The sequence below is a fragment of the Cryptotermes secundus genome, unplaced genomic scaffold, assembly GCF_002891405.2.
Source record: "Cryptotermes secundus unplaced genomic scaffold, Csec_1.0 scaffold124, whole genome shotgun sequence".
In the NCBI taxonomy this organism is placed as follows: Eukaryota; Metazoa; Arthropoda; class Insecta; order Blattodea; family Kalotermitidae; genus Cryptotermes; species Cryptotermes secundus.
Genome location: NW_019735462.1, coordinates 354,314 through 378,334, shown reverse-complemented (window position 1 = coordinate 378,334; position 24,021 = coordinate 354,314). Strand labels below are relative to the sequence as shown.

The 24,021-nt window shown below is 42.1% G+C and overlaps 1 protein-coding gene across 1 annotated transcript in view; it reads left to right on the top strand.

The window, feature by feature from the left end:
- Positions 1–24,021, top strand: part of LOC111869292 (cGMP-specific 3',5'-cyclic phosphodiesterase) — a 114,714-nt gene that overhangs the window by 13,957 nt on the left and 76,736 nt on the right. The window contains exons 3-4 of the mRNA XM_023860691.2: positions 575–810; positions 7,640–7,758. Coding sequence (XP_023716459.1) covers positions 575–810; positions 7,640–7,758 — 355 coding nt within the window. The remainder of the gene's footprint in view (positions 1–574; positions 811–7,639; positions 7,759–24,021) is intronic.

Genomic DNA, 24,021 nt, shown 5'->3' with positions numbered 1-24,021 from the left:
ATGGATGTTTGTGTGCGTTTTTCTGTGTTTGTGTACAGGTAGAGGCCTTGCGACGAGCTGATCACCCGCCCAAGGAGTCCTACCGAATATGTAAGAACAGGAAAACCCGAAGTGAACGGAGAAGTTCATGGAGGTAGGCCTAGGCCCACTGGGGCTGTAGTGCCAAGGAAAAAAAAATGTGTGTGTAAAAATTTATTTTTAAGTTAAGAAATGTGTTCGTGAACCAATATGGATCGTGTAAGATTTGAGGCTTTCATGGAGGGTGACTATGAAGAAAGCAGACTGCTTTTACCGGTTCTCACGGTCTCTTTGCTTGCAGATTTCTTATATATTTTTTTTCTACCCTGAAGATGGAGGCGATACGTTCCTCCGAACCGTCGGTTAACACCACATATACACGGTGCCAAATCCCAGAAGACTGCTTTCTTCAATATGGATCGTGTTTTATCTTCCTTGATAGTGGAATTGTCGTCTATCCCTTTTGGTGATGTGTTCTTGTTATTACTGGTGTAGTTTACATGCGTGGTGTGTTCCTTGTTACTCTGTTTTACCATGTTTCACATGTGTGTGGCAGGCCAGTGGCTAGCAGTCTGCGACGGAAACAGCTGGACTTGATGGATGAGAGTGAACTGTTTATGGAGTTGATCAGGGATGTGGCCAACGAATTAGACATAGATGTCCTCTGTCACAAGATCCTTGTGAACGTGGGGCTTCTGACACACGCAGACCGAGGCAGTCTGTTCCTAGCCAGAGGACCTCGAGATGGTCGCTACCTCGTGGCCAAACTATTCGACGTCACAGTGGATACAGGTGAGAACCCAATGCCAATTTTTATGCTGGTTTGGTGAGAGCCAAAATGGCTGCCCAGGAGATGAGCAGTTCCATTCATCCCTCATTTAAAAAAAAGATAAACTTTCTAAAAACCTCCTCTAACTAACTAACTATTAAAAATGATTTGACAACACTATCCAGTGTGACTCAGTATATATTTATATATTGCCTTTACATGTTTCGGTCGGTTGTAACCATCTTCAGAAGGCAATAACAACATATTAAGGAACTACTCTTACATAGATCATAGTATATACGCTTAAAGTTTTGTATAAAGATTTTTAATTATGATAATAGGTGTTTAAGTTAATAATATATTATTAATGTTTTTAATATTTAAAATCTTGGACCGCTGAGGTTTGTCTCCCCGTGCCTCTTCTGTCAAAACAGGAGACTGTTGTGTTATCTGACACCCTTTGAGGTCCGGGCAGCGTTCTTATGATTGGTTAAGGATCTGTGTTGTGGTTAAGCTGTTTCTCCTTTCGTTGTTATAATATTTAACTAGTGTGACGGACCAGAATAAATAATGTTAAACTAACTAACTTTATGGATCTGACACCTTCTTGAGAAACGGAGAATTGTACAGCAACTCAAGAACTTCCCAAAATTTTAAGAAACCCGAAGGTTCATTACCTTGTTCGAAAAAATTTTTCCAATGGTCCCTATCCTGAGCCAGATAAATCCAATCCATACAACCCCATCACATATCTCTGAGACACTGTCTTATTTTTTTAAGAATGCGTGTTTACAGCTTTGTTACATGGCAAAATATGTTCTATTGTTCAGCGCATTTGCTTGGCGCAGACCACATAGAAAATAGTTTCCTCTATATTCTTGTCAAGTGCATAAGGGGGTGTTTACCTTCCGTCGCATAGAAACGGCAGTTCTTCTACTGTTGCCTGTATTCGTTGCCGTTAGAATGTTTATGGACTTTCCTCTATTGTTATAGAAACGGCCTATATGTCACAATACTGGCATAAGTTTTATTTAGACTCACAGAACTACGAACATTCAATATTTTTGCGCCACCCGGTGCCTATACTGGGGACGTGAAAGGCCAGCTATCTGAAATAATGTGACAGAAAATAGAACGAGGACATAAATTAAAGAACAGGTGTATGACTTAGAGTTTTTTTTCCTTTGGCGCTATAGCCCCAATTTGGGCCTTGGCCTACTTCCATGACTCTCTCCGTTTCACTTCGGTTTACTAGATCTTAGACAGTCGGTAGGCTTCCTTGGGCGGGTGATCAGCTCGTCGCAAGGCTTCTACCTGTATTCAAACACAGAAAAACGCACACACACACTTAAAATCCATGGCCTGAGTGGGGTTCGAATACACGATTTCGGCTTCACAGCGAAGACAGTGCATGCCTGAGACAGCTCGGCTACCGTGACCGGCAGCCTTAGGTATTAGCCATTACATAAATTAGTGTGCGTGTAATTTTGTGCACCCGGTGGATTCCCACTAGTGCACAATGGATTGCTGCTATCTGAACCGTACACACTGTTAACAGAGCTGGACATCGGAGCATCGCACAAGCTCAGTTTACACTTTCAGCAGAATTTGTTAGATTAGACAACAAATTCAGTCTAATGTCCCTTGTAGAACTTGGAGAGTTTATTCACCTTTCTTTCTTTTCCTGTTTTTTCTCTGTTTATATCTTTTTTTTCCTTCGCCCTTTCAATCTTTCTGTTTCCTTCTTTTCTTCTTTCTTTGTTCTTTTCCTCCTTAACTTTCCTTCTTTAATTTTCTCTTTCTTTTTTGTTTCCTTTCCATTCCTTTCTTCTTTTTCGCTGCTATTTCCCCTTTCTTTTCTCTGTATTTTTTCCTTTATATAACTTTCTTCTTATGTTCTTGACATTTCCCCTTTCCTTTCTCTCTCTTTTTCCTTTCCACTCCTTTCTCCTTCAATCCCTGCTGTTTCCCCTTTCCTTTCTCTTTTTTCCTCTCTATTCTTTTCTTCTTCCATTCTTGCCATTTCCCCTTTCCTTTCTCTCTCTGTTTTCTTTCCACTCCTTCCATTCTTGCCATTTCCCCATTCCTTTCTCTCTCTTTTTCCTTTCCACTCCTTCCTCCTTCCATTCTTGCCAGTTCCCCTTTCCTTTCTCTCTCTGTTTCCTTTCCACTCCTTTCTCCTTCAATCCCTGCTATTTCCCCTTTCCTTTCTCTTTTTTCCTCTCTATTCTTTTCTTCTTCCATTCTTGCCATTTCCCCATTCATTTCTCTCTCTGTTTCCTTTACACTCCTTTCTCCTTCCATTCTTGCCATTTCTCCTTTCCCCTCTCACTCTTTTTGTTTCCTTTCAATTCCTGTCTTCTTTCATTGTTGCTACTTTCCCTTCCTTTCTCTCCCTCTTTTCCTTTCTATTCCTTTCTCCTTCCATTCTTGTTATTTCTCCTTTACTTTCTCTATTCATTCCATCCTTTCTTCTGTTCATTCCTTTGTTAACTTGGGTTCTTATTTCAACAGAAGCCCTTCTGGTGAGCAACACATCCATCGAGTTCGACCAATTTCATTTCATTACATAGAGACCACCATAATAAGATTCTTAACACATGAAGAAGTGCTTTCGTTATTCGTTATTTCTATTCTCTAGAATTAATTAATTACATGTATGAGTACTATTACAGCGAAAGCGAAAGTTATTCGGTACATCAGCGTTAAAACGTGCAACAGTCAATGGGTTAAAATATTTTAAAAGATTCCTAAATTACTTTTAACTTATTTTAAATATAGGTATATACTCGTCATAGAAGCCGTACATAGAATCTTCGTATTATCACGTATTAGAGTGTGACTATAGACGTGGTTTGGATTGATGACTCGATTTATTGACCACTTAAACACAACACGTAACTACAAATAATAATAATGCTATCACTAATCACCACGCTTTACAAATCATTAGAACTCACGCTATGTTTTCTCTGTCTACTTGAACTAGTCGTTTCCTGGCAACGGCTTCTAACAGTGGATAATTTCAGCTTCACACGCTCAAGTCCTTTCTTCACAGACTTTCGTGCAAAACTACATACTCAACTGACTAAGCTCTAACCTTGTCCATCTCAACATGAATCACGCAGAAACACCCTGTTTCCTCTGCTGCATGAATATCCATTGCCGCGGGAAAGTTTTTACCGAGCCGTTGCCCTGAAACTGGTCTGGTATATCCTTCCATCTGATGGTTGTTGCATAGCAACGGTTCTACACGCTACAATATGTTAATCCTCCCGATATTCAGAAAATATCACTTGTCTCTTTCTATAGAGTGCGTGTGTAGTGACCGGTTCTGGCTTATGTGGTATGTTGTATTAGATTCATAATGAACGAGAGACTGAGGAAAGTCACGAAAGTCTTAGTCACGACATTCCGTGTCCCGCCCGAGATTCAAACCGAACCTCTCCCACATAGAGTTCAGACATGCTACCGCTTCAACCAACTTGCAGAATAGGGGAAGAAAATAATGATGACGATGAAATAAAGAAGAAGAATATTGATGTATATTGTCACGTGTGGGGGGGGGGATACAAGGGACGAAAATGACGGGTTCTAGTTTGGATGATTGGATTTATTAACATTTTGGTTACAAGTTCTCTTAATCACACTTAAATACTGGAAATACAGCGCTATCGTTGATTTACACAATTTACATTTCACCGTTGCACACGCACAAGGATTTTCCGTCTTCACTATCGTCTCCTGGCAACGGATCTCAACATAGAAACTAGCACTTCAGGTCACTATGAAGTCCTCTTGCCATTTCTTACTCTGGAACTCAACTGCACTCTCTCACTGGCTCTTAAAAGCTGAAATCTGTTAAAGTCACAGTCATATTGCGACTGACGGTCAGTCAGTCAGCAAGTCTTGGTTTCGAGCCCCCTGGTGGGGCTCATGACCAGATATTTATTACTGTTTTACTGTTACGATCTTGTTTTTGTGGGGCGCCCTCTCTGACGAGAGGGCTGGTCTGTCTTTTGTATATGCTGCTGGCCCTTACCAGCGCAGTGTTCCTCGGGTCCGAGTCTCTTAGGACTCGCGACCACATTTCACTCTCTCAGATATGAGACTTCCCTTTCGTCGCCTCCTACGACTCGCAGGTTCACGGTGGAGGTATTCGGCCCCGCCTCCATACATTTTTTTTATCTGTTCAGAGTCAGAGTCAGAGTCAAAATTACTTTACGACTGGCGGTTTACCGCCAATCAGTTCGTCTTGGCGTCAGGCCCCTTGAGGCCCACGACCAGAGATTTTCTTTCCAACTGAACTCTTGCGGTAATAGTCCTTATGTAACATCCTCTCGGACGAGAAGGTGGGTTTGTCTCTTATGAATACACTAAACCTTTCAAGTGTCTATTTCTCACATAAAATATGTTATCGAAAACTCTTCCTTCTGCACTATAATAAGTCCTCTGTCAGTACAGGCTTTACAGAGCAGATCATGCCTAACTTACAGATCTTATGCTACAATTTTTTTATCTGTTCAAAGTAAAAGTCAAAGTCACATTGCGACTGACGGTCAGTCAGTCAGTAAGTCTTGGTGTCGAGCCCCATTTGGGGCTCATGACCAGATATTAATTATTACCGTTCGACAATTACGGTCTTGTTTCTTTGGGGCGCCTTCTCTGACGAGAGGACGGGTCTGTCTTTTTTATATGCTGCTGGCTCTTGCCAGCGCAGTCTTTCTCTGATCCGAGTCCCTTGGGACTCGCGACCATATTTTACTGTCTCAGAATTGAGACTTCCTTTTCGTCGCCTCCTACGACTCGCAGAGTCACGGTGGAGGTATTCGGCCCCGCCTCTACACGGGGTTTTTTATCTGTTCTGTCTGTAACTGTCGTTATATAGCCTCCGCACCGATCATAGAGAAAACAGCCTATCTTGTTGTAAAGGACTTTACTACGAGGTTGCATAGCAGCGCGACCTCATAGAAAACGCCGTACTTCTATTGTCGCCTTGCGTATGTTCCGTCGCGAGGTGTTTAATGGTCAGTTACCTAGCAACGCTCTGGCTATCCACGTTACAGTATAAATGATTTTCTTGACAGACGGACTGACGCGAGAAGCTGCGGAGATTTATCTCTTCCCTTCTGAGCCTTAGAAATGGATTGACAGAACCTGGAAATATCAGCAGACGATTGCAGCCGCAAGATTCAGATGTCTCTTGCGCCCAAGTATTCATTCAATCAGTGATGTGATCGACAATGTGTAAAATGCGAGAGCTCAAATTCTATTGGGTGATAAATTTCACGCATGAACATCTGCTGCTGTAGCAATAACGTGTCTACACAATCGAGCATAAAAAATTTACAATATCGAGTTCTAATATCGATAAATATATCTGACTTATAAATGGGAGCCCCCTTTTGGATGCACGTCTGTTCAGTATAAACTTTCCATTACTTAACATTTTTCTCGGAATGTAATGTGACAGAAATTCGTCTATGAGTTAACTAGCTAGACAGCTCTTAAAGGCCAAATACCTATCAAACCACATTTTCTTCATTTGGCGCTACAGCCCCAATTTGTGCCTTGGCCTACCTCCATGAATCTCTCCGTTTCACTTCGGTTTACTAGATCTTAGACATTCGGTAGGACTTCTTGGGCGGATGACCACAGGAACACAGGAAAACGCGGCGCATACACACACACACAAACACTAAACATCCATACCCTGAGTGGGATTCGAACCCACGATCCTGACTTCCGAGCGAGCGAAAACAGTGTATGCCTTAGACCGCTCGGCAACCGTGACCGGCCATCCTACATCACTGCTCATAAAATAAAATGTCAAAGGTACTTTAATATTCACAAAATTATTTTTCCATTAATAACGCGCCATATTTTTAATTACAGTTTATATAAATTCGCAGTCGAATAGGTACAATTCTGCCACGTATTTTGGATATCCCATGACCAAATATATCTGGACATACTGACTGAGGTTTATTGTGTTTTCTGCCCGTGTTTCCAAAAATAATGACGGAATAGTACCTCCAATTGGGCAAAGATCGCTTCATTCCACATAATTTATAATTTGTTGTTCACTTATCAACTCATCGTTCGACGCAATATAATGTTAGAAACAGCCGGATTTCTTCTAAACGGTATATACAAATTCAGTCCGTACCTCACAGAAAATATTAAGTGCCTGCTATAAAGACAACCGGTTTATGCTGTTTAGGGGAATAACCTCTGATTATTGTCAGAACCATACGGAACACACAGATACACTCTGTGGGCACAATGCAGAGTTTTGGTATATTAAAGCAGGTGGTAAATATAGTGACCTCCGGTCACGGTAGTCGGGCGGTCTAAGGCATGTACTGTCTTCGCTCTCTTGGAAACCGGGATCGTGGGTTCGAATCCCACTCAGGGCATGGATGTTTGTGTGCGTTTTTCTGTGTTTGTGTACAGGTAGAGGCCTTGCGACGAGCTGATCACCCGCCCAAGGAGCCCTACCGAATGTGTAAGATCTAGAGAAACCGAAGTGAAGGCAGAAGTTCATGGGGGTAGACCTAGGCCCACTGGGGCTGTAGTGCCAAGGAAAAAAAAATACATATAGTAACCAGTAGGTTTTAAACGTTTAAATAAATTAGAGCTCGCCGCTAAGAAGCCAACAGCACTTCAAGATGGCTGCGCTGTGGAACGTGTTACTTTATTTTCACCTCTGGACTGGAAATAACAATGATGTGGAAATGTGAATGCTTAATTTTCACGATCAGTTACTAATACAGACAAAGCTGGAGGACCCAGAGTTAGGAGTAAGTTAAGTTTCTGGTACTGACTGCTGTGATCCTTGCTATGTTGCAGAGCTGGAAGATGCAGTAAGGAAAGCTCGTACCGAAGAAATTCGCTTACCATTTGGCGTAGGAATTGCTGGCGTCGTGGCGCAGAGCAAAGAAATTATTAACATCAAAGACGCATACCAGGTAAAATTAAATCTTATATGTATGAATGTTGGATAGACCGAATATAATGAAACTTGTTTATAAATTAACTGAAGAGTTTTTCGTTTAATACAAGTATTTACGTACATAAGAATACTATTGGACTTCACATATGTCGCGTATCTGTGTATTTACGCTCTGCTGCTGCAGATTTCCCGAACATTACAATAATCATTTATCATGAGTACAACAAAGTTGGTACAAGCACTATGTTACAAGACGAAAGATCGCGGGTTTCATTCTCGAGGAAGTCATTGGATTTTTCAGTTGACCTAATCCTTCCAGCCGCACTATGGCCCTGGGGTCGACTCACCCTCTAGCAGAAATGAGAACATAAATCTTCTTGGGGGTTAAGAGAGGCCGGCGCGTAAGGCTTACAACTTCACCGCCATCTGTTAGCCGATTGTCTAGAAAAAGTGGGAACCTCGACGTCTCACAGCCCTACTGGACTCCATGGTCTGTTATAGGGATAGCTTTATTTTTTTACCCTTTACAATAAAATCAAAGACAGAAATTGCATACAGAGGTGAATAGAGGCAGTGGAGGTAAACTTCCCTGCATTCTGAACGTCAGTACTGGACGGAAGTAGTATTTTTTTTTTAGTTTCTTGGGGTGGGGTGTGACTGAATCCACTTGGTATAGCGGCCGCTAACTGGCCTATTGTACCAACCCCGGATGATAGATGATGAGTGTGGAGCAGTCGGTGAAATGAGAATTGGCAGGAGAAACCGCAATACTCGGAGAAATCCTGCCCCAGTGCCACTTTGTCCACCACAAACCCCACATGACCTGGCGTGGGCTCAATTCAGGCCGTCGCGGTGGGAAGGCCGGCGACTGACTGAGCTATGGTACAGCCCTGGACGGAAGTGGTTAGGTTCACACTACGACCTCTATACTCCTGGAACCTTTCGATAAGAAGCTGGTTGAATAAGAAGCCGGTGTGGACGTCGCGTTCCATATTTAAACATTTTTTCCTTGGGTGAAAGAACACGGCTAAACACTGGGTAGGAGAATGGACGGATATACATCCGGCCTGGACTAGATATTTTACACGTCGTTCGTTGCAGCGATTGTCTCTATGTTAGATTAAGCACTGCGCCATGAAGTGTGGTGAGGGGGAAGCATAGCGCATTTTTAACCTCGGCACAAGATGGAGTGGAGTCCTAAGCCCCAACTCCTAGTCCCCTTAGAAAGGCAACCTATAGTCATTAGACATGAGGTTGCATTGACCCGGAGCCAGTCTGGTCTTTATACAGCTGAGAAAACTCTCTGCCTCTGGCGGGAATCGATCTGCAGTCCCCCAGTCGTCCAGTCCGTTCGCTCTACCTGCGCGAAATTAATACGGACTAGCATTGTATAGGACGCAAAGCCATTCACAACCAGATGTTCCAAACGGAGTATCAATTAAACTGTATCGCAGGCCGAACGAGCCACAGAATTTGTGCCAGCACGGAATTGAACTCAGCTCCTTCATCCATCCTTCTCACTTCTCGTGAAAGTTTGAATTACAGGGGTTCAATTCCTGGCAATGGGAGATATTTCTCTCTTCTCCACAGAACCAAGTCTGGTTCTGACGTCTACACACCTATGTTTGGGTACCTTTGGTGCTTTATCTTTCGGGTATAAAGTCCGGAACTTGAAGCAGATCATCTCTATTCACTGCGAAGGTTAAAACAAGAGGATATGTACCTACATTCCCACATACACCTTCATCGTGTGTAGCTTATTTAAGCATAAAGATAAATTTACTTTCTTCCTTAGGGCCGTGCCATAGCACAAGAGGTTACTCGCCGGCTTCCCCATGCGGAGGCCAGGGTTCGACCCCGGGTCAGGGAATGTGGGATTTGTGGTGGACAAAATGGCACTGGGGCAGGGTTTCTACGAGTACTTCGGTCTCCCCTGCCAATTCTCATTCCACCGACTGCTCCACATTCATCATCTATCATCCGGGGCTTGTACAATAGGTCAATTAGTGGCTGACGTACAGAGTGGACCCTCACCCCACCAAATAAACAAAAAATTGCCTTCATCTCTTCCTTTTCAATTATTTTAAACTGACCGAACAAGGTAAATTTCTTATACCATTCGGCAAGAAATAACAGCTAAAATTAATCTCTAACATTGTTGAATGATTTAAAACAGTGACAAGTACGTGCCCTTTTATGGCTTTATATATGTTTGGATTTGCACTATATATATGTACTACCTTGCTCAATGTACGTACTTTGTTTTGTATTGTTCCCTCTATGTTATAGTCTTTCCTTGTCTGTATCAGTATAAGATCTACTGCCACTGGGTGAATACCCAATTTCAGTAAAGTAATAATAATAATAATAATAATAATAATAATAATAATACTCTCCTGACTCAATAAAGTGCCTATGGAATGGGGATTAAGTTCCCATCAGGGGCAGGAATTTTGCTCTTTGCCACAATGTGCATACCGGACATGAGATCGGCACACCCTCCTATATCATTAATATCTGTGACTCCTTACCCACTTTAGAGCGGCCGGAACGTGAAATCGGCCGCTCAGCCTCATCTAATGCCGAGATATAGAATTCATAATATTTCACGTTGGCATTTCTTGTGTAGACAATGAGGCAATTTTATTTTTACCTTTACGAAAAGCATTGTTACGTCTTCATGTCTCGGAAACAATTGCCGGGTCTGCGCTGTTTCTTTCTCTTTATGAATCTTAATATATATATAATTTAAGCATCGGTCGTAATGAGACGCGAGGCCAAGGAGCGTCTCAGCGGTCATTGCTCTTCCGCATACCTTACTTAGGTTTACATAGCCCCAGCTTGCTGTATTGATCGGCATTGCATGTTTCTACATCGATACAACTCCCTGCCTCCACATCTTGCGAATCGGATATTGTACTGCAAGGCAGCTCAACCAATTGATTCTGTGTGGCCAGCGACAGTATCCCTCAAATCCACCAAAATACCTACTAACGCTTTCCTCTTTATTTTAGAAGGAGTAGGGATAGCTCAGTCGGTATAGTGATCGATGGGTTACGGGTTGGATGGCCGGGGTTTGGTTCTCTGCAGGGGAAAGATTTTACTTTTCTCCATAGGTTTTAGGCCGGCTCTGGGGCCCACTCAGTCTCCTAATAAATGTGTACCTGAGGCGATTCCCTTGTGCCGAAGTCAAGAATTGTAAAACTATACCTCCACTCCCCCATATGTCTTCATGGCACAGTGTTTAATTAATTAAGCACAGGGACAACTTTACCTTTCATCTTCTTCACAAAGCGGGACTAAATAGTAGGCCTCAGACCTGCGACTGGAAATCCATATTTTACTTGAAAAATTTCGTGTATTTCTTCAGTTCCCTTACGTAAATGCTATAATAGTAACATATCTTAAAATGAGCGGTGGTCACTTGTTTATAATTAGGCACAAGCATCCTATACTCGACGTTTCATAACATATACAGTTGAGAAATCTTCGTTAAATGAACAAAGGAGCAACTCATAATTGTATTCTTCATCTGATATTATTACCGTGTGAAATCAAGAAGGTGGGCGGTGTATATAGCACGCACGGGGAAGGAAAAAAACCTGCTTGACCGAAACGGTAAGGGAAGAAAACACTTGAGTGATCTGTGAGTAGATGTGAGGATAATATAAAAATGTTGTCTATCTTAATCAGGTTTAGTGCGTTAAGATACAGATTGGATTGATCTAGCTCATGTTGGAGTAACGGTGTTCTCTGTCATAGCAGGATTATTATAGTCCCTCAGTTTCTGTAAGAGCAAGGAATTCAAAACAACTGATCAGGCTTCATATTGTACCATTAAAATCAGATTCACCGGCTTAAGTACCGATAACGAGGGTTTTACTTTTCCATTTTCACATCCATATTCCAATTCACTTCGGACACATGAACAATCTCACGAAGTTTCTGAGCCTATTTTCCTGATTTTTTAAAAAGAATAAATGGATGATTATGAGACTGTGTGATTGTCTGTATTTGTATATCCCCTAATTCTCTTCATTTTCTTTACGGCCCGTGTCATATCCAAAGAAATTACAATAGTTCTTCCCAGAATTTCTTGTTAATCATCTTATAGGTTTCTGGGTTCGTGGTACCGAGAGCTGTTGACATGAACAGTACTGTTTTCTAGGATGTAACTCGTGCAAACCAATTTTCCAGTGAAACGTAGCACCTCTATCTTCAACGTCGTGGAGTAAGCAACCCAGAAAGAAGCCTGAAGATAAATATAACGTGTTCTAACGAAACGTCAGTGAACTAAACGGCACCACATCCCAAAGGATATTCCTACAGATCCTCGTTAGATATTCTGAGATGCACAGCAATAGGGATGCCGAGAGACATTCTGGGTTTTACAAGCCTGCGTCTTGTGATATATTGCGCTATATTGCTACTATTTCAAGCAACAAATTTGCTACTTCAGCACTGTCACCTTTCCTTTTACAGACGCAACTAACATCGCCGGGGTCAGCGTCGTTGTCCCATTGCTCCCCTGTCTGCAGTTGATCCCAAGGCGACTCATAAATTTGTTCAGGGGAAGATGGGCTTAAAGTGCAGACTAAACTTTCCAGCAGAAACTTGTCAGCAGTAACAGTGTTTTCATCTCAGAGATTTGCAATATATTTATAATCTTCGGATGTAGGGCCTTCTATATTAACACAGCATTTCCATTGCTCTTTGCGCTTTTTAGTATATTGACCAGACTGCGGACTTGAGGTGGGCCTATCGGGGTTCGATTCCGGGCTGAGGAAGAAGTTTTCCCTTCCCACTGCGTCCTGACCGACACTGGGGCCCAAGCTTTCTAACCTGTGGATACCAGGGGCCCTTTTCCAGAGTAATAAAGCTGCTGGTGTCCAAATCTAAACACACGCCTCCATATATTTCCGAAGTTAATGCGCTGAGATATACCTCCACTTCCCCATACGTCTTCATAGCACGATTCTTAGCCGAACGTAGGAACAACATTAATATTTCGTCATAAACTAAGACTCTGATTGTAGAACGTTTGAGAACAACATTTGAAGAATAACATTAGGGTGTATAAAAGGTAAAGTTGCCCCTGTAATAATCCGTGGAGGCCCGTAGGTTTGTGAGATGTCGAGGCTCCCACATTTTTTAGGTAATCAGCTCACAGATGGCGCTGAGGTTGTCAGCTTTACGCGCCAGCCGGTATTTACTCCCAGGAAGATTCCTGGTACTCATTTCTGTTAGAGGCTAAGTCTACCCCAGGACCATATTGCGGCTGGAAGGATTAGGTCAATCGAAAAATCAAAAAATTCCCTCATCATGGAGAAAGAAATAACAGAGGTATTGAGAAAATTACGTAATGAGGAGTTTCTGAGTTTGTACCCGTCGCCTTTGCTAAATCATATATGTTGTAACTACCGATGCAGTATATACAATAATTATATGAAAGTAAATAAGATAAATAAAGTGACTATTAACTTCATTTTTTCTCCCTCCAAGAAATGTTCTGCTCTATTAACGATCCTCAGATGGTTTTGTGAATACGTGGTTATCAAACTGCAGATAAAGTGGAACCATTTTCGCAATAAAAATATGACTTTTGTTAATACCAACTTACTGTCACGTGTATGGGGTACGGGATCTAGTTCAGATGAATGGATTTATTGGAACTTCCGTTACAAGTTCTCTTTCTTGATTTCAATTAATAATGCGCTATCGCTGATTTACGCAATTTACAGTTCACCGTTGCATACGCATTAGGATTCTTAGCCTTCACTAGTCGTCTCCTGGCAACGGATCTCAACACAGAAACTAGCGCTTCAAGTCACTATGAAGTCTTCTTGCTATTTCGTCTTCTATCTTTTGTGCTCCTCTGTCCCAATAGTACTCAACTAATCTTCACAATTCGCTAAGGACATGCTCCATTCTCGTCCTTGTACTCTCAACTGTTGAACCCTTCCAGACTCTTCACTAATCGAAGCTGCAACAGATCTTCTTTATATAGGCCCCGCACGGACAACACAGAAAATACAGTTTTATTATTGCTTAGCACAGGAAACACAGAAAACAAGTAACATGATAGATATCTAGCCAGTATATTTGCGCGTTGACTGTTGCCTAGCAACGAGCTATTAACGTTTGTCTTATTGTTGCGTGCACGTATCACGGGGTGTTTATCGAGCCGTTACCTGGCAATGCCTTGACATGTCACATTATCAGATATTAAGATGTAAAGTCCCTTAAAAGATTTGGGCCTCTGTTGATTATCAAGAAACTTAGGTATTGTTGGATATACATATACTACTATAGTACATTAGTCTTCAAGTTTTTTGTGTTTTGGCGTTGTGTCTGTGAAATGAGATATTGTTATTTTGGGGTGTAATTGTTATATTTGTAAAGTAGTCCATTAAATAACTTAATTATGTACATATAATACGAATCAAAGATCAAGGTGCAATATTCATGTTGGGTACAAAAAATTCGTATATTTTTTAATACGGCACAGAAACAGAAAACTGGGAACTACAAATAATTACAGCGCTATCGATAATCTCTCTATAGCCAGCAGTATTTTCAACAGCCGTTTCCTGGTAACGGATATTAATAGTAGGGATTCTTCAGCCCCCCTCTCTCAGGTCTTTCCTTCAAGATTCCAGTACAGAACTGCCTGCCAATTATCAACTAAACTGGTTGCCCCAGTTCTCTACTTTATAATTCCTCGGCGCGGACCGCATAGGCAAACCCCTTTTCCTCCGATGTTTGTATAACCGTTGCCCATCATGATCACTGCATATCAGCGGCTGCTGTCGTCTTTTGTTTCTAGTACTTTGCCAAGCAACGGATCTATACGCCGTAATACGATTGTAATTGGCCCTATGCTATTGATCTTAAAGGCATATCATGTGAAGGTGTAAAACAAATTCAAATTGCTCAGGATAGCGACCGGAGGTGGAATTTAGAGCTGCATAAATCTAGGTAAATTCTTAATCTTTTGGGTAAGTATAATTTCTCAAGGACACTCAGTAGCGTGTAGTTAGGTGGACAGTTAAAAAAAATATTGCATCAAGTGTGAATAATAAATTTGAGAGTGAAAGTGATAGATAACAATCCTGGCTTGATTTATGGAAGCTTTCGGACATCTTTCTGAACAGACTGAGGAAAATCATAACAAGTGCAGCCAATATCCATCCTGTTTTCAAACCTGAGACTTCTTAACAACGAATCCGGAGTGATAGCCAGTAAATTATGATGTTCATATTTTGATTTTAAAACATATTTTTTTCATCTTTTTACGAGTAAGCCATAAAAGGACCTGTCACGGTAGCCGAGCGGTCTAAGGCATGTACTGTCTTCGCTCGCTCGGAAGCCGGGATCGTGGGTTCGAATCCCACTCAGGGCATGGATGTTTGTGTACAGGTAGAGGCCTTGCGACTTGCTGATCACCCGCCCAAGGAGTCCTACCGTATGTCTAAGATCAAGTAAAACCGAAGTGAAACGGAGAGTTTCATGGAGGCAGGCCTAGGCCCAAAATGAGGGCTGTAGCGCCAATGAAAAAAAAACCCATAAAAGGTTGAAATATTTAAGGTGAACGTGGTAGTGTTTACTGTGGTTTATAGTGGCTTTCATTGCGTTTAATGGATGCAGCCGACAATCGAACCACCTGTCCGTGGTGTAACGTGAGAGCCCACCACTGCAGCTCTAACGACCTAATGCCGGCGATAGCACCAGGTGTGTCGTTCCAGACTTACATTGCAACAGAACGGCACTTAATCCCTTTTACCTCAAAGGAGTAGAGCTATGAAAGAAACGCGTTAGATGGACGAGAGCGTGACGTCAGAGCGACGTACATCTGTCAGGTGGTTGATCGTCAAGTTAGCGATACGGCGACTTACATTTTATGAAAGTGACGGAACTACCCATGTGAAAAGATATTCTACGACTTTAATGGACCTTTCTCTTGAAACTCCCCTCAGTTTTACTAGCAATTTCTCCAAAATTACTCTAATTCAGAGGTAAAGTATTCTCCGCCGGTCACAGTAGCCGAGCGGTCTAAGGCATGTACTGTTCTCGCTCGCTCGGGATCGTGGGTTCGGATCTGTTTCCTGTGAGGTACGAACTGAATTCTTATATATTATTCTTATACACTGCCGGTCACGGTAGCTGAGCGGTCTAAGGCATGTACTGTTATCGCTCGCTCGAAAGCCGGGATAGTGGGTTCGAATCCCACTCACAGCATTGTGTTTGTGTGTGTATGTATGTTTTTCTGTGTTTGTGTACAGATAGAGAGGCCTTGCGATGAGCTGATCACCCACCCAAGGAGTCCTATCGAATGTCTTAAGATCTAGTAAACGGAAGTGAAATGGAGTGTTTCATGGAGGTAGGCCGAGACCCAAATTGAGGCTGTAGCGGCAAAGGAAACAAAAGATATTTTCCAGTCTATCTCGAACAGGTCCAACACGTGATTTTCAGATTATCTGTAAATAGGCCACGACTTCTTCCTTTCTCGTGCTTTTCAGTCCACGGCACATAAATTGTTCCGTCCCACATGGCATTAAATAATTTGTGCATTGATACGTCTACGTTAAATAACGAAACAGGTAGCAAGGAAACCGTCGATAGGAAATTGTTAATCCTTTCAAGCACTGTGTGAGAGAGAGAGACGTAAAGTTATCCTTGTGCTTAACTAATTAAACACTATCCCATGAAGGAGTACTGGGAAGTGGATGTATAGAGCCATATTTTCTTGGCCTCGGCACTGAATGGAGTTGAGTAGCCAGCTTCATGTCCCAGCCGCTTTACCCCCGGGGAAAGAACCCACAGTGCCCATTGGATGGGAGGCTGGGTGAGTCCCTGAGCCGGTCTGGACGACGTGGAGAAGAGAATTTTTTTACCCTACCGGGACAAGAACTCCGTTCCCTATACCGTCCAGCTCATAAGATGAAAAAGTGAAGAAGGAAATAAATCATAGAAAAAGCATTAGCAATAATAAGTACAATCTTCCGAGAAGCAGTGTCATGTAGTCTGGTACATAAGTGTAGGTACCAATATTCTAGAGGAATTTATTTACCGGACTATACGGCGTACCTCATATTCTTCCCTTGTGAGGATCTCAACTCTCATAACCCGCCGCCATTAAAAAGATGAACCGGTTGATGCCGATTTGTGGAAACAATCGCACTTTACTGATTACAGGATTTCACGGTTGTTCACTGTTGATACTGATACTGTTCTTGGAACATTGTACCCTATGGGTGTGGACAATATTGGCGACGTTTCGAAAGTACATACTACATTTATCTTCGCGGCAGAAGTTCGAGGCTGAGGTTGAACGACAGCATGTGTCCTCTGAAACGTCGGAAACACAACCCACAGCTATACGATGCAAAACCCAAACTCACACTGAATACCAATTGCAGAATTCCTTAACGTTGAACTAAATGGTAAATATAGTATCCACTTAATTGATGTTATTGACAATAACGACAATGGGGATGTTGGGTGTTGAGTGCTATTTCATTATTTAACCATACTGTATCAAATATAAGCTGTAGAGCAAGAAATATGGCAAAAATGAACAACCGGCAGAATTTAAGGAATTAGATTGAATCGATGAAAGCCCATTTAAAAGCATTTCACCGTAATCTGCCTGAAATGACTGAAGATATCCAGGAACGTTTAAGTCAGGATAGCTGAGTGGTATTCGAATTGGATATACTTGTATCTCAATACAAGTTTAATGAAATACCGCTGCATTAACCTTATGTATTGCTGTCATCGTGAATTCACTAAATGGACTAAGTTTCATAATCTGATATTAAATATTCTCCTAAGTAAAAAGGAGTGATTAAAAATTAGTCTCTTTCTTCCTCCATCTTCAGTTTGTAATGGTTATGGACGTTTAGCAGAATCAATTAGTCTTTATTCCATTAAAATCTGAAGAGTATTAAACTTATTTATAGTCACGACTTACAAGGTTTCAGTAATTCCAATTATTAATCCAACTCCCGTGTTTAGTCACTAACACATTATAATATTATATGTGAGCTATAGCCATGAATATGTATTGTGACATGTAGACCCATTTCTAGTCAACACTCGAAATACGAGTACGCAACAATAGGGTAATGCAAGAGGTGTTTTCCATGTTGTCCGCGCCACTCCCATTGCTAGGCTACATGTCGCTAAACATATTCCCGGAGTTACGCTCTCAACAATAAAAGGACATCCATTGCTAGACAACGGAGCATTAAACAAGATGTTTTCCGTGGGGTACGTGCCGAGGAGTTATAAGGGACAGAGAAGACTCCACCGTGACCCTGCGAGTCGTAGGAGGCGACGAAAAGGGAAGTCTCAAATCTGAGACCGTAAAATATGGTCGCGAGTCTCAAGGGACTCGGACCCAAGAGAGACTGCGCTGGCAAGGGCCAGCAGCATATATAGAAGACAGACCCGCTCTCTCGTTAGAGAGGGCGCCCCACGAAAGCAAGACCGTAAATGTCAAACAGTAATAAATATCTGGTCATGAGCCCCACATGGGGCTCGACACCAAGACATACTGACTGACTGACTGACCGTCAGTCGCAATGTGACTTCGACTTCTTCGTAGTACAAGGGAGAAGGAGAATGGAGCGTGTACTAGCGATTTGTGGGCAGATTAGCGATAGCGCTATAACTGATTGTGATTACGAGAAATTGTAAAAGAATATGTTAATGAATCCAATCATCCAATTCAGAGCCCGTTATTATTAGTCACGGAACCCTAGACACGTAACCAAGTACTATAATCATGAATATGCATAATTTCGGAATCTTAAATTTTCTCCTCCTGACATTTCTGAGAACTGACAACGAGGTCAGATGAAGCATCAGGTGGCAGAAGGGGAGGTAGGGATTAGATATTAACAAGGGCTGGAGCACAGAGCAAGTTAAATCCTTTATACCTGTTACACTTAACCTCAGAATTACAATTGCTTCTCGCACGAGGACTGTGTTTGTCCCTTCATTCCATATCTCTATTTAAATGCTTTCGATTTTAGCACCACAGTTCATATTTGAGAGACTGTGCGTTAAGATGTTTATTTTCGTATCTGTAGATATATCACATGGAGATATTAAATACTCGTACGTGTAGTAGACATCACGTGCTTTATCCTTTCGCTCAAAATCTCTCTTTTAGTGTCTAAGTATGCCTTATTCAATTCAGTTCATTGCAGTTCTTCACTAGATGTAAGAGATTGTTAAAAGGTGACTAAAAGTCGTGTTATTAATCTATATATATCGCTCCGGAGAAGACTGAAATTTCTGCGATCCCTTATCAGGAATTTGACTACATTTTACAGCCGTCTTCTGACGACTTGAAAAATATACTGGTCTTTGTCGGACATCCGTTGAATATCGAACCGGAAAATTTGATAGTGCCCATTTCTAGCTCGGGATTCCAAAGAGCACCTTCCTTTGATTTACACTTCCACGTTGCAGCCGTTTACACTGAGTCTCAAACAATGACTGCACCGGAAATCAATGCTATTAACCTAATGATGATCCGAAAATACAGCTTGGTAGGATAAGTATAACTGTATAGGGTTACCATTTTTAAAGTCGGTGTAATGACTTTGTGGCCGATCACAGAGGCCGCGTGGTCTAAGGCATGAAATGCCTTCGCCCGTTCGAAAACCGCGACTGTGGGTTCGAATCCCAATCAGGACCTGAATGTATGTTTGTGTTTATTCTATATTTGTGATAGGTAACGGCCTTGCGAGGTACAGGCCTTGCGACGAGCTGATCACCCGTCCAAGGCGTCCTGCCGACTGTCTTAGATCAAGACACTGAAGTGAAACGAAGCGTTTCACGGATGCCTATGCCCCAAGTGGAAGCAACAGGAATTTAAGAAGAAGAAGAAGAAGGATGACATTGTAATAAGTAAACCTATCCCTGTAACAGGCTATGAAGGCCCATAGGTTTGTGAGACGGTGAGGCTCCCATATTTTCTAGACAGTCGGCTCACAGATGGCGATGATATTGTCAGCCATACGCGCCGGCCGCCCTTTACCCCTGGGAAGACTTCTGGTTAATAATTTCCGCTAGTGGCTGAATGACACTCTAATACAAACTGAAACACTAGAATTCATTGATGGCACACAGAAGTTCCATAATTATCATAATGGAGATTAGTTTGTATATGGTTTCTATGGAAACAGCTTATTGAGAAACCGATCAGCACTGGCCTGCTTAGAGTAGTTAGCCCTACATAGATATTTCGTTTTAAAATTAAAAACTGGAGTTGTCCTACTCTCATTACAAGAAAAGAGCGAGTTGTTTGTGGTGTTGCAGCCATCGTTGTCCTTAGGCTCATGTTCCATTGTCAACATCAAAGTCTGGACGTTTCAATCCGTTCGGTTGTACGTTAAGGAATATAATTCTTCCAGCGTAAATTAGGGCTTTACGTACAAGATATTTCAAATCGCCCTTTTGGTTAAGCAGACTGTTTTACCGGTTCTCACGGTCTCTTCGCTTGCGGATTTCTTATATTTTTCCTTCTACCCTGAAGATGGAGGCGATACGTTCCTCCCAAACGTCAGTTAACACCACATATACACGGTGCCAATTCCCAGAAGACTTTTCTTTATAGTCACCGCCCTGAAAGCCTCAAATCTTACATAGTTAGCTTTTAAGTTCCCTTCGCCTTAATTTCATGGATGGGATACGAAGCTGAGTGTGTGCCAGATTTCCTTTCAATATGGTGATGAGGAAAAATATTGTCCATGGTGGGATTCGAACCAATGTTCGCTAGCCAATCAGAAGCAATTCCAGCTCGTGCCTCTCTTTTTTTAATTCGCTTAGGGGGGGGGAGTCCAGCTGGGTTCACTCGGCACGGCGGCCGCTGATTGGCCTATTGTACCTGCCCCGGGTGATCATGATGATGAAGAATGGCAGGGGAAAGCGAAGTACCACAAATTCCACTTTACCAGACCCAGGATCGAACCCGGGCCGCCGCGGTGGTAAGCCAGCGACTAACCGCTTGAGTTATGGCGCGGCCTAGCTTGTGCCTCTTTGTAGAGGATGTAATTGTATACAACAGAATCATTATGAAAAATTGCTGTTCCTAATGGAGATATAAGCCCGGGTTAGCTGCAAGCTCAATTTTTCACTCAGTCGAGACGTAATTCTGTGTGTAAATTTCGAATTTCTACTTCCTTTATCCAATTCACTCTTTCAACTTTTGATCCATTCGTCTCCTTTATTGAATTCAGAGAGTGGCATGCTCTTTCGAGTGAGTTCATGCGTAAGGAATGAAATTACTTGCTCCCAAATCACAGGGGTATATTTATCACAGAAATAGCCTCTTCTCGCTTCTTTTGCAGGAAATTCAAGCTATCGTCTGCTTTATTGTGAAGCATTATCCCAGACTGCAAACAACACAGAGGCTAATGTCCAAAGCAGCGCATTTTGTGTAAATGAAATACTCATTCTCACTCACTCATGGAGCTGAGCTCTTCTCGGGAAGCCGCCAATTGTGCAGCTACTCAAGAAATTCTCAGCATTTTATGTAACCCGAAGATTCATTGCCGTGTTCACAAGAGTCCTCCACTGGTCCCAATCCTCAGCCAGATCAATCCAATCCATACCGTCTCATCTTATCTCTCTAAGATCCATTTTATTATTATCCACTCATCTATGTGTTTTTCTTCCCAGTGGGCTCTTTCCTTCTGGCTTTCCCACAAATATCCTATACGCATTCCTCTTCTCCCCCATTCTTGCTACATTCCCTGCCCACCTCATCCTCCTTGACTTGATCATTCTAATTATACTTGGTGAGAAGTACAAGTTATGAAGCTCCTCATTATGCAGTTTCCTCCAACGTCCTGTCGCTTCATTTCTCTTCGGTCCAAATATTTTCCTCAGCAACCTGTTCTCAAACACCCTCAGTCTATGTTCCTCCCTTAATGTCAGAGACCAAGTTTCACACTCATACAGAACCACAGGCAAAATTGTAGATTTGTAGATCCTAATTTTTATGTTTTTAGACAGCAGACGTCAAGACAAAAGTTTCTGGAGTGAATGGTAGCAAGCATTGCCTGAATTCAACCCTTCCTTAATTTCCTCCTGAATAAACAGAAGCAGACAGCCGACAAGAGGTTGTCCTCCAGCTTGGAGGCTGGAGTGGTCCTAACAACCCCTCACCGTAAGAAAATAAATTTGTTACGAAACATCACCAGAAGCCTCGGACCTGGAAGCATTCTTTAGATAAACGACCCAAGCGAAATAAAATTGAATAATGAAACACTCTTCACGGAATTTTCTGGAATGTTTTGTCTTCCTTAGGAAATGTTTATTTGCTGACGTACCTATAGAATGAATAATGGTTTAATGAAATGAAATCAATTTACACTGGAGGGTAAAATGAAGCTCTGAATTATAGATCGCCTTAAGTTTTGAAACTATTTGAACAGAAGATGAATGAGTAATTTATGGTCTTTCTCTTTAATAATATTGTGACATGATGCCCTAAAGCCAGAATAGGGAAGTCAGAAAAGATGTTTATTGCTAGGCAATGACTCGATAAACACACCCCAGAAGCGTATGCGCACAACAATAGGACGCCCATTGCTAGACAGTGGATCACTAAACAAGCTTTCTTAACAATAGAGAGGCTGTCTTTCCTGTGTGGTCCGTGCGCGAGGAGTTATAAAGGGACAAATACGGTCGTTCGAGTGAGTAGTAGTCGAGTCGAGTTTCGAGACGCCAGCCTGCCGGTATATGAGGTTTGGAACAGAATAATTTAATTGAGTTGGCCGTTGCAAGTTAATGGCAAGAAGGAATTAAGCAGTCAAAAGAAGACTTAATGTGTGATTTGAAGTGAAATTTAAACTGTTATAAATCAGGATACGACTGGTGAAGACTGAGAATCCTAGTGCGTGTGTAACAGTGAACAGTAAAATGTGCAGATCAGCGATAGAGCTGCAATTTCCTGTAGTTCGGAGTTGTGTGAATAAAGTGTCAATAAATCCAACCCCGACCCGTCTATAAGTCACGCACCCGCCTAAATAGTGAAAATATAAATTTCAGAGTTAAGACTAACTATGGCCGCCCCATAGCTCAAGCGGTTAGTCGCTGGTTTCCCACCGCGGCGGCCCGGGTTCGATCCCGCGTCGGGTCAAGTGGGATTTGTGGTGGACAAAGTGGCCCTGGGGCAGGTTTTCTCCGAGTACTTCGGTTTCCCTGCCAATCTTCATTCCACCAATTGCTTCACAATCACCCTCACCTATCATCATGAATCTCCCACGAAAAGCCATCGTACTACTAACAACTATTTACAGCAGTATGATGCGACTATGCTACTTCCTGTGCAATGGAAGTACGGCCAAATCATGATGATATCCAAATCCGGAAAACCACTAACCGAAATCAGTTCGTACAGACCGATAAGCCTACTGCCCACATTATCCAAAGTATTCGAACGACTCATCCTCAAAAGACTTGCAGAAACAACATCTACTAATGACATAATCCCTACGCGCCAATTTGGCTTCCGAGCAAATCACTCTATACTCCAACAGTGCCACAGAATCGTCAACAAAATGAAGAAAGCATCGAAAGAAAGAAAACATGTACCTCGGTCTTTCTTGACGTTCAGCAGGCTTCTGACAAAGTATGGCACAAAGGATTACTGTATAAACTGAAAATGAACCTATCCGCACAATTATACACGTATCTTACTATAAAATCATACTTGAACGAACGTTACTAACAAGTAAAAATCGATGACGAACTATCCGAATACCAACTGATACGAGCAGGAGTTCCACAGGGCAGCGTCTTGGGCCCCTTTCTGTACCTAATCTTTACAGCTGACGTCCCACCAACAGACAATATGCTAATGGCAACATTCGCCAATGAGACAGCAATAATGTCATCAGACCAAGTTCCAAATACAGCCTCCCAAAAACTGCAGCAATGCCTCAACTCACTCCAGAACTGGATGGAACAATGGAAAATCAAAGTAAATCCTGCAGAATCCTCCCAAATAACATTTACAACAAGAAGAGCTGTTTGCCCGCAAGTTAGTATCAGCAACATCCTCATACCCATCAAACAAGAAGCTAAGTATTTAGGACTCCACCTTGACGAGAAACTAACGCGGAGAACGCATATAAAAGTTAAGAGAAGACAACTAGAACTCAAAGCCAGAAATATGAATTGGCTAATCGACAAAAAATCACAGCTATCTCTTGAAAACAAAATAATCCTGTACAAAACAATAATCAAACCAGTCTGG